The sequence below is a fragment of the Colletotrichum lupini genome, chromosome 3, assembly GCF_023278565.1.
Source record: "Colletotrichum lupini chromosome 3, complete sequence".
NCBI classification, from domain to species: domain Eukaryota; kingdom Fungi; phylum Ascomycota; class Sordariomycetes; order Glomerellales; family Glomerellaceae; genus Colletotrichum; species Colletotrichum lupini.
Genome location: NC_064676.1, coordinates 688,961 through 703,981, shown reverse-complemented (window position 1 = coordinate 703,981; position 15,021 = coordinate 688,961). Strand labels below are relative to the sequence as shown.

General features: G+C 46.7%; 4 protein-coding genes across 4 annotated transcripts; 2 read left to right on the top strand and 2 right to left on the bottom strand.

The window, feature by feature from the left end:
• Positions 1 to 1,913: 1,913 nt before the first annotated feature.
• Positions 1,914 to 3,753, bottom strand: CLUP02_04938 (uncharacterized protein; the record flags this gene model as incomplete). The annotated part of the gene is made up of 2 exons (XM_049283947.1): positions 1,914 to 3,116; positions 3,169 to 3,753. 2 exons carry the CDS (start codon positions 3,751 to 3,753, stop codon positions 1,914 to 1,916), a joined length of 1,788 nt encoding a protein of 595 aa, XP_049141090.1.
• A 3,546-nt stretch (positions 3,754 to 7,299) lies between these two features.
• On the top strand, positions 7,300 to 8,821 carry CLUP02_04937 (uncharacterized protein; the record flags this gene model as incomplete). The annotated part of the gene is made up of 3 exons (XM_049283946.1): positions 7,300 to 7,360; positions 7,421 to 8,495; positions 8,557 to 8,821. 3 exons carry the CDS (start codon positions 7,300 to 7,302, stop codon positions 8,819 to 8,821), a joined length of 1,401 nt encoding a protein of 466 aa, XP_049141089.1.
• Positions 8,822 to 10,258: 1,437 nt separating this feature from the next.
• CLUP02_04936 (PhoD-like phosphatase) lies at positions 10,259 to 12,467 on the top strand (the record flags this gene model as incomplete). Its single annotated transcript, XM_049283945.1, has 7 exons — positions 10,259 to 10,733; positions 10,787 to 10,912; positions 10,974 to 11,130; positions 11,184 to 11,284; positions 11,333 to 11,461; positions 11,520 to 11,629; positions 11,682 to 12,467. The coding sequence occupies 7 exons, from the start codon at positions 10,259 to 10,261 to the stop codon at positions 12,465 to 12,467; spliced, it is 1,884 nt and encodes a 627-aa protein (XP_049141088.1).
• A 435-nt stretch (positions 12,468 to 12,902) lies between these two features.
• On the bottom strand, positions 12,903 to 14,528 carry CLUP02_04935 (uncharacterized protein; the record flags this gene model as incomplete). The annotated part of the gene is made up of 1 exon (XM_049283944.1): positions 12,903 to 14,528. One exon carries the CDS (start codon positions 14,526 to 14,528, stop codon positions 12,903 to 12,905), a length of 1,626 nt encoding a protein of 541 aa, XP_049141087.1.
• Between the last annotated feature and the right edge of the window lie 493 nt (positions 14,529 to 15,021).

Genomic DNA, 15,021 nt, shown 5'->3' with positions numbered 1-15,021 from the left:
GGCGTAATTATAACTATTAGAAAGCCGTATAAGGGATTAGATCTTATCGAAATAAATACTCTTTATAATCAAGGGGTCTATCGATTTATCCTATATAACTTAAAAAAATATATAAACCTCTATATATTTAAATTACGAATAGTTCGTAAGATTAAAGGGAAAGGAACACCCTAGCTATATAAGAAGTCCAGATACGTAATTTAGGGGTACGGTAACGTTAAAAAAGCGACGCTACTTATATAATCGCTTACTATATAGCGCTATAGTTAATAATTAATAATAGTACTAATAGTATCGCTACGGAAGAAGGGATACGAGATTTAGAGCCGTAATATTACCTAGGCCTATACTTAATCGGCCACAGGGCTTATAAGGAAAATCCTAGCCTATTTACTAAAGGAAATGGCTAGTAAGTACCCAGAAGGTACGATTATTAAAGTGCTTAAGCTACTATATAGGCTCGTAGAATCGGGTACTTATTAGTGGGCTACCTATTACGATTTGTATATTAATTAATTATTAATAGTTACCTCTACGTATAACCCGTACGTACTAGTCGCGGAGTACGAAGGTAACTAATTTAGGATTATTAGAATATAGACCGACGATATATTAGGCCTATTTAATATTAACTTTATAAAGAAAGAGGATAAGGAGCTCTAAAAAGCGGGCTTTATAACGAAACTAAAAGAGGTCCTTATAACAAATACCCCCTTAGTATTTAATAGCAGGATTTTTATAATTAAAGGGGAAACCGTCGTTTTCTAATAAAAGGGGTAGGGCGAGAAGATTAACCTCGTTAATCCGAATATAACTAACGTTAAGAAGTAATATAAAGCTAAGCTCGCGCGAGGGGTATATATTATAAGTATTTATTAACCTAAAGCGACTTTTAACTATACTAGGGTAGCGTAAGTTATAGATCTAACCGAACGAGACGTCGAGGTATTTAATAAGCGGCTTAAATAGTAATAAATAAATCTCGATCGAGGTCTCGTTTACTACCCGATCGACCTTATAATTAGTAAGCTCTACGTCTTTATTAATAAGTTATTTATAAATAATAACGACCTTATTTCGTAATTAGGGTATATTATTATCTTAGTTAACGAGAGTATAAGCGAGAGCGAATTTACTATATACGGTAATATAATCTACTATTTATTAACTAAAAATAAGTGGGTAACGAGAAGTATATTAGCATTAGAGGTTTACGGTATAGTTAATAGCGTTAACCTCTTTTATACGATTTTAACGACGCTAAGGAAAATTACTAATCGAATTAGCCTTCTACCTATTCTAACGGTTATTTATATAAATTCTTACTTACTATACGAATACCTTATTAAATTAGGAACGACGAAAGAAAAGAGGCTTATAATCGATATTATAGCCCTTAAGTAATCGTATAAAAGGCGCGAGATACTCGAGATCCGTTAAATTAATAATAAAAATAACCTCGTAGACGCTTTTATAAAAGTAGTACTAAATAAGGGATTAGAGTAATTCGTAAGTAGCGGAAAAGTTATTATACGAATAGAGGGATAGGTTATATAAAAAGAGTAGAGAAAAGGGGGAAAAGGAGACGACTTAGTAAACGGGCCCGAGGTCGAATTATACCTTTAACCGTAGCGGTTAAATCGATAAAAAAAAGAGAAAGTTAGTATCGGATTAGAAGTCTAATTCGACCGCGGTATATAGCCGACTATATAGGGGCTAATTAGGGGCCCTATTTACGATTATTATAACTAGCCTAACCTACGGTTAGAACCTCTTTTTTATACTTACTACGTAGATATTTATATAGTTTAATTAATCTCTTTGTTAACTACGGTTCGAACTAACTACCTTATAATAGGGATACTAACAATAACAAAGAAAATCTACTAAATAAGCTTGGGGAGTTGAAAACCTTAGACTTCCCACTTCGCCATGTACCAGCCCAGATCGTTTACTTTCCATGAGTCGGTACTTCTCCCCCCTCTACCAGCAACGATACCCTTCCGAGCCTCAATACACGACCTCTCAACGGTGCTAATAAGACCTGCTGGGCCAGAACCGTAGACCCAAGCATGTCCGGCGGAATCCACTTTTGTGTGCTGGCCGGCAATGAGAGCTCCACGGATACATGAGGTGGGATCCAAACGGCCACTTTCCGAACTCACGTGGGCAACCACAGTAAGCTCCGGAACCGAAGATGCTGCCTCTTGAAGTTGAGCCCACTCCGTGATCGTCGTAGCCTCCTTATGACGCACAGCCCATACGAGAGTGAAGGCGGAGTTCGCTGGCCTCTTGTCCAACCACCATGATGCTAGATTCAAGGCGCCGGTGATTCCTGTTCCACCTACAACACAGACGATGTGGGAGGCACTCTTGAATCCGTCGTCGCCGACTCTGTAGGGCCCTTCAACTCGGACTTCAAGAGGTGTGCTCCCAAATGGTTGAGGAACGAGGGCGCCCAACCTCCAAGTCCACTCCTTGTTCAGCCTCTTTTGCTTCTTTCCGGTAGTGGGTTGCAAGAGGAAAGTGGGACCAGCTCCGGTGGAAGCAGAAACTGCAGCGGTGAATGCGTGGTTCTGTAATTTGCTGATGGATGGGATGCTGAGATAGTAGTAGCTAAGAGGTTCGTGCAGAGTTTCTCCCTTCTCCTGGACGAGGTCAAAAGTGCTCGCTGATGCGTTCTTTGAGACTGGCAGGTGTGTGGATATCCTGAGCCAATTGTTGCCTGCATTTTCCAGAGTCGCACCGGTTTTCGAGGCGAGACCGCCTGCCTGTCCGCCAAAGAGTCTACATGTCCAGTCGGCGACCCAGAGGTAGAGTCCCGGAAGAAGGAGATAGAAGTCGGTACTGGCATGGATGCATGCCGCGACGAAAATGATCAGACCGAATATGACATGGGTGTAATAAAAGAAGTTGTAGTGGGTTCTCCGAATCCATGGAAGCGAGGTGACGATGATCAACCACACGGGCAAGATGGCAGCTATACCGGTGTATGTGGTCATGGTGAACCATTCGCTTCTTTGCTTGCTCTCCGACAGAGTCATTGCCGGATTGCCTGTGGCGAATGCTTCCTCCTTTGCCTCATCGCCGTCGCTGCTGGAATCTGTTGCATATAGCTACTACCGGTTAGAAATTGCACAAGGTGCCGGGACTGAACCAAAGACTTACAAGATATGTAACTCCATGAGCGGTTGCTGACACCGAAAAGAGATAGGCAATGATCTTGTGCGCATATAATAGTGTGCTGTGATGCAACGAGAACCCCCTTCCAAGTAGACTGTTCCTAGAAACTGGGATCACTAATAGTCCGAGCAGGATATCGGCATAGTGACCAGTCACCCCCGTGATCGTGAGTTTAAGCTTAGCACTCGCCCATCCCAAGGGGTCTGCTCTGAAACCCCAGAAGTCCCGTTGAGCTGGCAGCCAGAACAGAGTCGTGGAGGCAACCACCGCGACTATCCAGATACTTGCCAAAAGACCACCAAAAGTGACACGTTTACCTCCCAAAGGTATGCGCATGAGATGGTAACTACTTAGGGTATGAACCCACGTGGTATAAGATCGAAGGAGGAGAAAGCAGCCGAAGCCGGCGACTAAGCCGAAGTAGACTAAAAGGTGTAATCTAGTCTCGAATTCGAAGTAGTCCTCGGAGCAAAATGTTGCGTAGCATGGTGCAAAGGTGAGTGCGATCGTCCCCGCGGAGGAGACGACAAATGTTAGGAGCAACAATAGGATGTACACTGGTTGTTTCATGGTCGCTGATAATTGGAGGAAAATGTTGACGGTAGTGGCAGTATGAAGAGAACAGAGGTATCAGGGAACAAGATCTAACATGATTTCATTCGATCTACTTGAAATGGAATATCGCCAGTCCTTTAAGCCCAGTGGTGAGGGAAGCGTTCGTCAGCAAAGACACTCCGTAAAGTTCAGATTGATTAACCTCGACTTGGCACTCATCTGAGCCTCCCTCTATCCTTGGAAATTGTAGCAAGAATGATAGGCTTCTCCAGAAGTCGCATACTTGGCAAGATAAATCTTGTTAGGAGAGACCATGTCGTCGGTAGTTTTGTATCACGACGGGAAATAAACTCAAAGTCCGACGGGGTTCTTGAGTCGTGAGGGCGCCCAGCGGGTGAGGAACATCGGAGAAGAAGATCCTTACCACGAGTGCCAAGATGAAAATCGGTATTGTAAGCCACTGAAAGTGTCCAAAGAATGACTTAGTCTCTGCCTAGATCGTGGAGGTATAAGCCTCTTGCCACCAACCCGGATCCGGAGACTACGGAGAAACCTACACATAGCCAGCATTAGTACCTGTCTGTGAGTGATGGTAATTGATGCTGCCTCCCAGTTCTGCAAACAGTCTGACTGTTTGAGAAGAATCGTCCTGAATCACCCAAAAACCGAGCTTTCTGTTAGTAGGTAAGTTCATCGTCTGGTTGTCTCTATGGCCCAAAGGCTTGCTTGAATGCCTTGGCCTCAAATTTCTGTCTTAAAATGAAACAAGAACACGCGAAGTGCCCTCAATTCCAGTCGCCGCACAGTCTTTCGAAACTCATGCTGCGTCGTACGAAGTTGCGGTTTGATTCACAAAAGACAACGAACCTTAGGGGATCACGTCTGTCATAGCACCAAGTCTTCTCAAACAGTTCATTGCAATCCGTCACTTGGTGCTGCCTATGACATTCTAACTCTCTTGCAACTTCATGACTTCCATAATTGATCAACTGCCAGTGCTCTAACAGGCAGGTGGTGACCGCGGCAGAATTGGAATGAAAATGCAGGGTGCTGTTTCGGCGCTCAACCAAGTTCTACAGAACTTTCTGTGACTGCCATGGACGTGATTTGCAAACGCAAAATTCAATTGACGTCGAAGTTGGCCTCTATAGTTCGCGTACTTGACACGCAATCAAGACGCGTTGTTGCACAAGTCGTGGATTTCTGAATTTTGTGTCATTTGGTTCAAGTTCGGATGAGAAATCCCAGATGAGGCCGTTGGCTTCGGTCAAGATTCCTCCTCGGGTAGGGCGGACTTGGCAGCTACGAAGCTACTACCTAATAGGCAGGTCAGACGATTTGACCCTGCATTAAGGCCCTGCGATTTCAGCTCTTCGGGATGCTTGTAATTTTGTCCACCGTATCGACCAGGGGCAGGCGCCCGGTCTTCGTGAGGAAATTGTGGTCAAGCCTTCTATCGGAGCCAGTATCCCGACGGTTGGTTTGGTAGGCAGCAGTTAAGTCGACCCACCCCCTTTTGGCCACCCCCCCCTTTTGGCCACCCCATTTCTCCATCCCAGCCACCGTATTAAAACCCTACCCACGATTTTCAAACCACTATAATAATTACAAAAATCGTCCAAATATAATTCTTTTTTATATACTTATTTATTGATATATAATAGTCTCGTATACCGAAAATAAAGTTATTCGGGCTCTTAAGGCTATTAGAAGAGGTCTCTTAGTTAATCGGGCTTTGATTAAGTTCGGAGTTCTAAAGTTAACTCTTCGTAACTATAAGAGAGGCTACTAAACGAGGGTAATAGTATTTATAAACCTCTAAAGGCTTCCTCTATAGTAAGAAGACTAGCTAGCTTAATAAGTTCGTATTTAATATAATCTAAGCGTTATACTAACCTACGAATAGCTTATAAAATTCGCTAAGCGAGTTCTAAGATCCTAGGGGGATATAAATCCTTTTAGGAAGAGATAAATAAACGCTTTCTTAAGGAGGAACTTATTAATTAAGGTCTAGAGAAGTCGTACTATCGATTCGAGGCGTCTAAATAGGGCTATTACTAATATAATTAAGTTATAGTTTAGATTACTCGATATACTAGAGATTAGCGATATTAAATAAGCTAATAAGTATAATATAGATAAGACTAGTATCCTAGAGAGCAAGGGATTTAATAGCCTAGTTTTAAGCAAGGCAGAGACCATAGTAGTACGAAAAAAAGAGCCTAGTTTGCGTATTTAGGTATTTATTATTAAGTATATCTTTACTAATAGTCGAGCTATTAAACTACTAGTTATATATAAAGGAAAGTTAGTATAATAGTAGTAGTTTCTACTTAAACTTAACCCTTATACTAGTTAGGAGTTTATAATAATAGATAATAGCTGGACGACTAATAAGACTACTCTTAAGTAGTTAAAAACAGTGTTCTTATTATAGACTAAGACCCCCCCCCTTAGGGGGCTTAGTATACTTAATAAGCCTCGATTATTAGTTCTAAATAGCTATAAGAGTTATATAACGACAGAATTTATATAGGAATACTATAGAAATAACGTCTACTTACTATTCTTACTACTATATACTTCCTATATCCTCTAGCCGTTAGATATAGCTATTTTTAGACTTATTAAGTCTAAGTATAGGAAGGAGCTTAGTAAGGAGGATATAATAAACAATTCTACTATCGTTAGAAAGCGGTACTTCTTAAGCTACTACTAAAAAGCTCGTTTAGCTAGTTTAACGTCGTTAAATATACGAAGTAGGTAGAAAGTAACTGGACTATATCCCCCTAATATAGCTAGACTACTTACTAATCTAATAGTCTTACTTAACCTAGTTATACTAACTAAAAAGACTATAGATACTAGGCAAGTGACTAGTAATATTAGAAAAGCTATTAACTAGGTATTAGCGGCGTCTATTATTAACTAGTTAATACCTAAGAAGGCTAGCGAGCTTTGCGATTAGTTAAAGTTATTTATAGAGCTTAGTTTAGACTATAATACTTAACGACTACTATTTAGAAAGGTAAAAAAGGCATTTAGCGAGCAGGCCTACTATTTAGTAATATCTTAGTACTATATTCGAGTTCTAAAAGCTAAAGTTAACTAATTAAGGCCGCGGAAAAAGAAGAGTATACTAATAGACCTAAATACTAGGTTCGTAAATATCTAGGATATATAAAGAGCTTAGGAGGACTTTAGTAACCGTCTAGTTAGTCCTAGTTAACTCGTAGGGGTCGAATTACCTAGGGAGAATAATAACTATATTATTATAGTAGTAGAAGATAGTTAATTAATTAAGTATAGTTAGTGGCGATGTTTTGATACTATGTTTTGATGGGGTGGCCAAAAGGGGGTGGGTCGACTTAATGTGTTAACCATCAGGCTTAAGCTTATTTTGCCAGCCCTACCTCCTGGTGAACGGGCATGTGCCCCAATGCAGGTAGCTAATTCAGTGGAGCTTTGGAAATAACGGGGGGATTTGGTTGTCTTTAAGGAAGTCAGCGCCCGCTCTTCAATAGGTATGCTTGCGACTGATTATAGTTCGGTCTTTGCAATATGTTTGGGTCGTCGCCTTGGAGAAATGGGTTCTTATTAGCCCTCATTGTTGGGCAGCATCGTAAGAAGACATGAAATGAGGCCTGCCCGTGATTTGACTAACGACCCTTTGAACCAACAGAAGTCATCGGCCAGGAGTGTGGTTCCGTGGTGATCACGTCACAAGCGGATGCAGATGCACTGCGGAACTGTCCCGAGATCTTTGGAAATGTTACTGTCATCGCTGGAGCATCCGCCCAGGAGATTGCCCTCGAGGGAGTCAAGGTTATTCATGGCGACCTTGTGAACGTTTCTCAATGCCCACAAGTATCAGCGCAGTGCATTGGATACAACCACAATATCACAAGCATCTCTTCCAGTACCATCACAAGAGTCAACGGCTCGATGATATTAGCATACGACGGATGGATCTCAGGCCTCAGCTTTCCAGAACTGCAATCGGTCGGCGAAAATTTCGTGCTTCACGGCCTGGAAAGCTTGAAGTATCTCGACGTCGACCGATTAGAGTCAGTGGGATATATGCGACTCATGTATGCACCCAAATTGACGAATTTGAAAATGAGCGCCTTTCGAAATATCACCGGTATCACGAATCGCGACGGTTCAATTGATGGTAGATCCATGGAGCTCGGGTTAGGCGGTCTCGAGTCTCTCGACGCATTCTTCAAGGAACCTCAACTCGGAGTGGACGACGTTTCCATCTACAACTCAGGCAAAGTCAAGCGCCTTCAGATTGGCGCCGCGAAGATTGGCAAGGTGAAATTCGCCTATAGCACATCCGGAAAGCCAAACAATCTCACGCTGGTGCTGGGCGGATCTGGTATCACTGAACAAACAATTGGCAGTATTCAAACAACATACAGCCTTAACGGCATTGAGCGGCTAGTAAACCTCAAGACGTTGAGTGTGGGTAGCTTTAGTAGCTTCGGCGGCAATTTTTATCAGCATCTCGATTTACCTTTCGACCATCTGGGCAATCTCACAATCAGGAACGAACGGGACTTAGTGTGGCTTTCGGTTCCACCACAGGCAGAGCAGTGGGAAGACTTCAGCCTCGACATCGGATACAACCTCAACTTGAATTTATCAACAGAGTATCGAGTGTCCGAAAAGGGTGAGATGATACGGTCGTGGTACTGGCCCCGGCCAAATATGGGAGAAAGTTACCTAAGGGGGAATTTGTCTAAACAGTTTTTGTAAGCTCTTTCGTGTCTCCGATGATGATGTGGGACGAAAAATACTAATGATATGTTGAAGCGATTCCTACTTTGAGTTTCGAAACAAACTCAGCAAAGAGGCGCTCGCCAACCGGACGGAATACCTTCAAATCTATGCGGAAGGCTCTTTTTCATGTGAGCCTTTCGATAAGCTTGAGAAGAAGGCAAGCGGGCGATACCATGTAGTTTGCTCCGCACAAGATCGCATTGATTTGCGTTCAGGAGGTTTGGTTCAGGCCAAAATTCTTACGTTTGGATGGATCGTGGCTGGGGTGATTGTGATAACCGGAATCATAGCTGTCTGAGCATAGATACTTCTTAGTCAGGTGTCTTGCTAACGATGGAGGGATTTCATATAGTCAGCAAGTCAGATCCCAGCAGTGATGACCTAGAATTGCCCAGCTCCTAACAATAGATCCTCCGACTTCGTTCTACCCCGCTCACATCGTTTAGGAGTGACGTTAAGTCATACTGTAATCTGACCCCAACTTACATAGGTATTTTGCATGTTCCCAGGTGGTCTCCTGGTTGGATGGTACTGAGAACTACTGATCATCTCAAACAGTGTATGATAAGCTACCTCAAAAGCAAGTCCGCAGCCTAGAAAAGGTACAGCGTGAATCTTAGCTGGTCTCCATTCTTCCACAGGTTTTGTCGCCTACGAATGATAGATAACTTCACCGCCAAGTATGCCTGGAGAGGAAAAGGAGCGGGAAAGGCTGCACCGAAGGTTTCTTGTCCCTCAAGACCCCAGCCCGAGGCATGAGATGTGCCACAAGCACAAGGTGCGATGTACTCATTTCTTTCATGTCAGGTACATGTACCTATTTCCCCCCAAAAATATTGACGCGTGAATATGGCAGCAAACAATGTGCGCTAGACGATGTGTGTTATTGTGCCATAAGAGTGTAGTATACGAAGCTGAGTGCCATTACTTGTTGGGTGTAGATGTCACTTCGGCCTCCATTAAGTGTGGGAAGTGACTTGTATTTATGCAGAGCTAGATACATTTACCATTGGAAACAAAACAGTATGCACCAGCAGATTGTTAGTTGTACGTCATGCTAGAACGATGTTCCAAAACAGCAATGTTTTCCCATGGAGAAGACAGGATATCTCTGTTCAGCAATATTTCATTGATAACGCGACCCTGCTATGCACGAGTTGACAAAGGCGGGATCCCAGCTATGTAGAGCCGAAGAACCGGAGCGACGGCCCCACATCGCCAAGACCACCAATGACCTCCAGAACCGGGCGCACGTGTGAACCGCGGTTCAAGATATGCCATTCATAAAGAGGACTTATTTCCGTGCCTTGCAAGCCTGGTAAACCTATGCCCATCTCAGCACATGCACGATTGATAAGAAGAGGGGTTCGCGAATGCTACTCTGCGATAATCCCTGGTGATTGTCGTCATTGAGAGAAGACTAACGATTCCTGTTGTCCGGTGAAGGGATTCAATGTCCAATCACTGTTGAGGTGATTACCCACGAGCATGGCCGTCTGAATAACGCACGTGGCGGGCGTCCATCAAGAGCGAAAAACAAACGGCCTGAGATGGAAGCTGCAGAAGCTCATCCTGGTATTCTCCTGCCTGGAAACTTTTGTAAACCAAAGCTCATAAATGGCGGCTCTCGCCGTCAAAGCTTAATGATGGTCCCTTCTTGGCAACCAAAAGCTCAAGTCTTTGTGGTCACTTCATTCGCGTCTCAATTCTCCAGAGCGTGACAGCCACAGTCATCATGGTTCAGCCCATCTTTGCTGTCTTGGCTCTAGCCACTGCGGCATCGGCTGCCTTCACAGGTAACCTCAACTACCTATCGCCGTCGAAGCACCATGCGTCACTTGGTGTCTCCATCAATAAGGTCGCTAAGCGCACCTACGCCAATTCCCACTGGGATCCAGCCAAGCTGAACTTCACGCATGGCGTGGCTTCCGGTGATCCGTACGAGGACAGCGTCATCCTGTGGACGCGAGCTGCTCCGACAGCTGACAATGACAAGAGCAACTTGACTGTCAGCGGCTACGTTCCCCTGTATGACCATAGCACGGAAGACTATGTGAAGAAGAGTGACTCTCCGGTCTGCGTTGATTGGAAAATCAGCACAAGCAAGACTTTTGAAGCTGTTGTTGACTCGGGTACTGCTTACACGAGCTCTGATGTGGATTATACTGTAAAGGTTGAGGCCAAGCGATTGGCGCCTTTCACGGTCTATTGTGAGTGACCACAGTTCAATTCGTCCAGGGAGGGTAATTAACTTGCATTGAAGACTATCAGTTTGGTATTTGCAACTCAAACAAGACGTCCCCGATTGGCCGGACAAAGACGATTCCTTCAAAGAACTCCCGAGTTGAAACACCGATCAAGCTTGCCGTCTACTCTTGCAGCAACTACCGTACGTCTTCGTGAACTTTCCATTCCAGAGTCCTTAGAACTTTTCAACTGACTTGGTGAAGCTTTCGGTTTCTTCAACGCTTACGGCAACCCAGTCCGAAAGGACTCGGTTGACTACGTGATCCATCTTGGAGACTACATCTACGAGTACGGCAATGGCGAGTATGGCTGGGGCAACTCGATCGGAAGAATTCCTCTTCCCGATCGCCAGATCTTCACGTCAGTAGCTTGTGTTACTTCTCTAGGGAACATTCCAAGCTGACTTTTGGCAGTTTGTATGACTATCGCAAGCGCATTGCAACCTACAGAACCGACCTGGACTTGGTGGCCAGCCACCAGAGCTTTCCCTGGATCCCGGTTTGGGACGACCACGGTTGGTAGCAGTCTTTCGTTATGCGCCACATTGACTAATGGGAAACAGAGGTTTCGGACAACACGTGGCGAGATGGTGCCTCAGAGCTTAACAACACTGAGGATTCTTTCATTGCTGATGGCGGTGTCTCCGTTGACCAACGCAAGATGAATGCCGTTCGCGCGTACTTTGAGTGGAGTATGCTTACACTCTCAACGCAGTTTTGATGATGATATCGATACTAACGCCCTGCTAGTGCCTATTCGCCAGGTCGATATGGATGATAACCTCCGCATCTGGAGAGAGTTCAACTTCGGCAACTTGTTCGACCTCGTGATGTTGGATACTCGCCAGTACGATCGCGCTGTAAGTTTCAATCCTCTCCCATAGGGATGTCAGGGTCTTGCTAACCCCCTAGATCACGGATGTGTACACCAACACCGACTACATCCACGCCATTTCCAACGACGCAAGCCGCTCCCTCATGGGACCCCGCCAAGAAGCCTGGTTCTACAAAACCCTTCGCCAAAGCTCGACCCGCGGTGCGACCTGGCGTGTCATTGGCAACCAAATCATCTTCAGCCGCATGAACGAGAGTCTGGCCCTCGGCGCCGAGAACCCGATGAACTACGACCAGTGGGACGGTTATCAAGCGAACCGCAACCGCACCTTCCAGGTCCTGTACGAGCAGAACGTCGGCAACAACATCTTCCTCGCGGGCGACTCACACGCTTCGTGGGTATCGGATCTTGTCTGGCTTGGTGAGCACGAGTACGATCCGAACACGGGCTCCGGTTCCGTCGGCGTCGAATTTGCGGGTTCGGCTGTGAGCTCGCCGTGCCCCGCTGGGCAGAACATTTCGCTGGCGGCGGCGAACGCGGGATCAGCATGGCTTACTGCTGCGAATCGTGAGTTGCAGTGGCAAGACCTGTTCTACAGGGGATACTATGAGCTCAGCATTGACTACGATGCTGTGAATGCTTCATTCTTTGGTATTCCTACGACCAGGATCAAGCAGGGATACGAGATTTCCCTCGCCAACTTTACAGTGCTGGCTGGCGAGAACAAGCTGCATCGTTTGAACGGTACCGCGGCTGTTGGAGGTGTTGCTGAGAGTGGTAGCTTGAAGAACGGTCGTGTTGTGCAGACGAACCTGACGCATGACACTGGCAGCGGCGCGTACCTCAAGTACAACTCGCCTTGAGTCGGTGTCTTGAGAGAAGACTTCTAGCTTACTTATCAATAATACTTGAACTTATTGCATCCTTGCCAATGGCCAGCTCCTAGGAGTTAAGCAATTCGAAACGGGCCTAGAAACCTCAAACCTTACTGCCCTGTCGTGAATACCACCGCATGCGAACAATGAACTATCAAGGGTTTGGTTAGCATGAGCAATATACTGCTGAATAGGTCACTCGATGTTTAGAATAAGGATGTGAGGCATGAAATTTTGACTCAATTTGAAAAGTCACCAAGACTCCAAGAAACACCTAAAGCTACTCCTGACATTGAACCGTGCGGAGGATATCTCAATGTTGCCACCAAACTGCCACCGGAAGCGTAAATCAATGCAAGCCTAAACACCTTCCATGTACCCATCATCGAGTAACGATTCGAATCCACTTCTGAAGTACTCCAATCAGTGAAGTCTGAGCTCACCACGAGCGGTGACGTTGCCACTAGCCGAGCCGCCAATTAGCATGCTGTTGAACACATTCGCAGCAGTCTCATCCTGAGTAGCAGCAACAGCCGCAGTTTGAGCCTTGTTGCAGCTCTCGACGGTAGCAGCAGGCGCCTTGCAGCTGTCAGAAAGGCGCTGACAGATGAAGCCAGCAATGATACCAATCTTCTGCGCAGAGCCGTGGTTGAAGTCGCCCTGGTTGTTTGCGATGAACGCCGCGGCCTGGCGATCGGGCAAGCCGTCCTTGAAGACGACGGAAGGGTCGCTGCAGGAACCGAAGTCGGTGGCCTGGCGCTTGAAGAAGCGCTTGCGGAGGTTGGCTTGGGCGCGGCACTGGGTGTTCTGCTCGTCGCACTGGGAGACCTCGCCGTCGAGCTGCCCGCTGTTGACGGCGCGGGCGCAGGCGTTGTGCTGAACGTCGCAGGATCGGCCGAGGGCGGCGCCCTTTCCGACGAAGGTGTCACCGTTGACGGAGAAGGGGCGGTTGCCGGAGCTCTGGATGACCGGGGGAGGGGCGCCACCGAGAGAGCCGGTGAAAGTCTGAACGTTGTTGCCGTTGCCAGTGTTGGCATTGCCGCTGTTAGCGTTGCCGTTGTTGTTCGAGTTGTTTCCGTTGTTTCCGCCAGCAGTGCCGTTGTTGGCCTTGGTCTGGGCTGCGCCGTTGTTAGAGCTGGACGCATCGCAAGAAGCGTCGTTGGTGTTGGTGTTGGTGTTGGTGTTGGAGTTTGTGTTGCCGCTGGAAGGCGTGGCACTATTCTTAGCCTTCGCAGGAGTGCTTGAAGTCTGTCCTCCCTTAGCAGCTCCGGCCTGGCCGGCAACGGCGAGGCCAGTGATGTCGATGTGAGTTGCCTTCAGCTCACCAGTGCCGCCGGTGACGGTCTGAGTGACACCCTTAGCAGCGGCGGTGATCTCGTCGGGAGTCGCATCAAGGACAAGCTTCTTCTCAGTGAAGATGCATCCGGTAGGGTCGGTGTCAGTGTCGCAGCTGAGACCCTTGAAGGTAGTGTCGGACTTGTCACCAGGAGCGAAGGTGCCGCTCTCGAGAGCCAGCATGGGATCACCGCCGACTGCGGCCAACTGCTTGGCTAGCGCGAGAGCAACCTCCTTATTGTTGGCTGCAGCGCCGTCGGCTGCGGGGTCCTGGTGCTTCTTGGAGAGGGCGGCGATCTCAGCGTTGACAGGCTTGTCGGTGCAAGCCGCGCTGTTCACACCCACGCCCGCGGTGTTGCGCTCAAGAGTCTGGTAGACGAGAGCAGCAGACATGCCGCGGATATCCTTGGCGGCCTTAGCGTTGGTGAAAGCCTGGTCGGCAGTCTCCTGCTGCAGGCAAGCCAAGTTGGTGACCTGTCCGGCGCCAGTCTTGGCGGCTGCGTCTCCGAGGAGGCCAAAGACGGGGTCGGCAATGGCTTTGGGGTTCTCCTTGTTCAGGAACTCGCGGGTAATGTTGAGGAAGATCTCGTGAGAGTGCTCCTGGGGAACCTCACGCTTGCTGACACGTCTCACATGGTGGTGACGGTGGTAGGGACTGGCCGCCACGAGACCGACGAGGGTCGAAGTGGCGAAAGCGATAGTCTGGTACTTCATCTTGATCGAGATTTGGATTATCGACGGTCGAGAGTGATTAAGACAGAAAAGACCGGCCTTCTGTGTGCTGTCGACTGACGTGGTTTGAAGCGAAGAGTTGATTGTAAGATAGTAGAGTAAAACGAGGTCAGATCAGCTGGCGATACAAAGAATGGAAGAGCTCACAGAACTCGAAATTGAAAAGAATGAAACGAAACGGTGCAAAGAGAATGTCGTATGAAGATGAGAAGCTATAGCCAAGAAGAAGGAATTTGGTGCCGAGAGGGAGATCAGCCAGGTTTATAAAGAAGAGATTGGATGGAAAACATGATCAGAGCAGATCCTTGGTGAATCAGTGGAATTCAGACGGTCCAGAGCAAGAGCCTCATGCTCGGCCAGCTTTGGCTAGCACACCGTTGCGATGAGACTTCAAAAGTTCAGACAGACGACGCTCTCCCCGGGGTATGGAGGCCGAGGGGGACGAGAGTCGAGACAACATGAGACGAGCCGAATC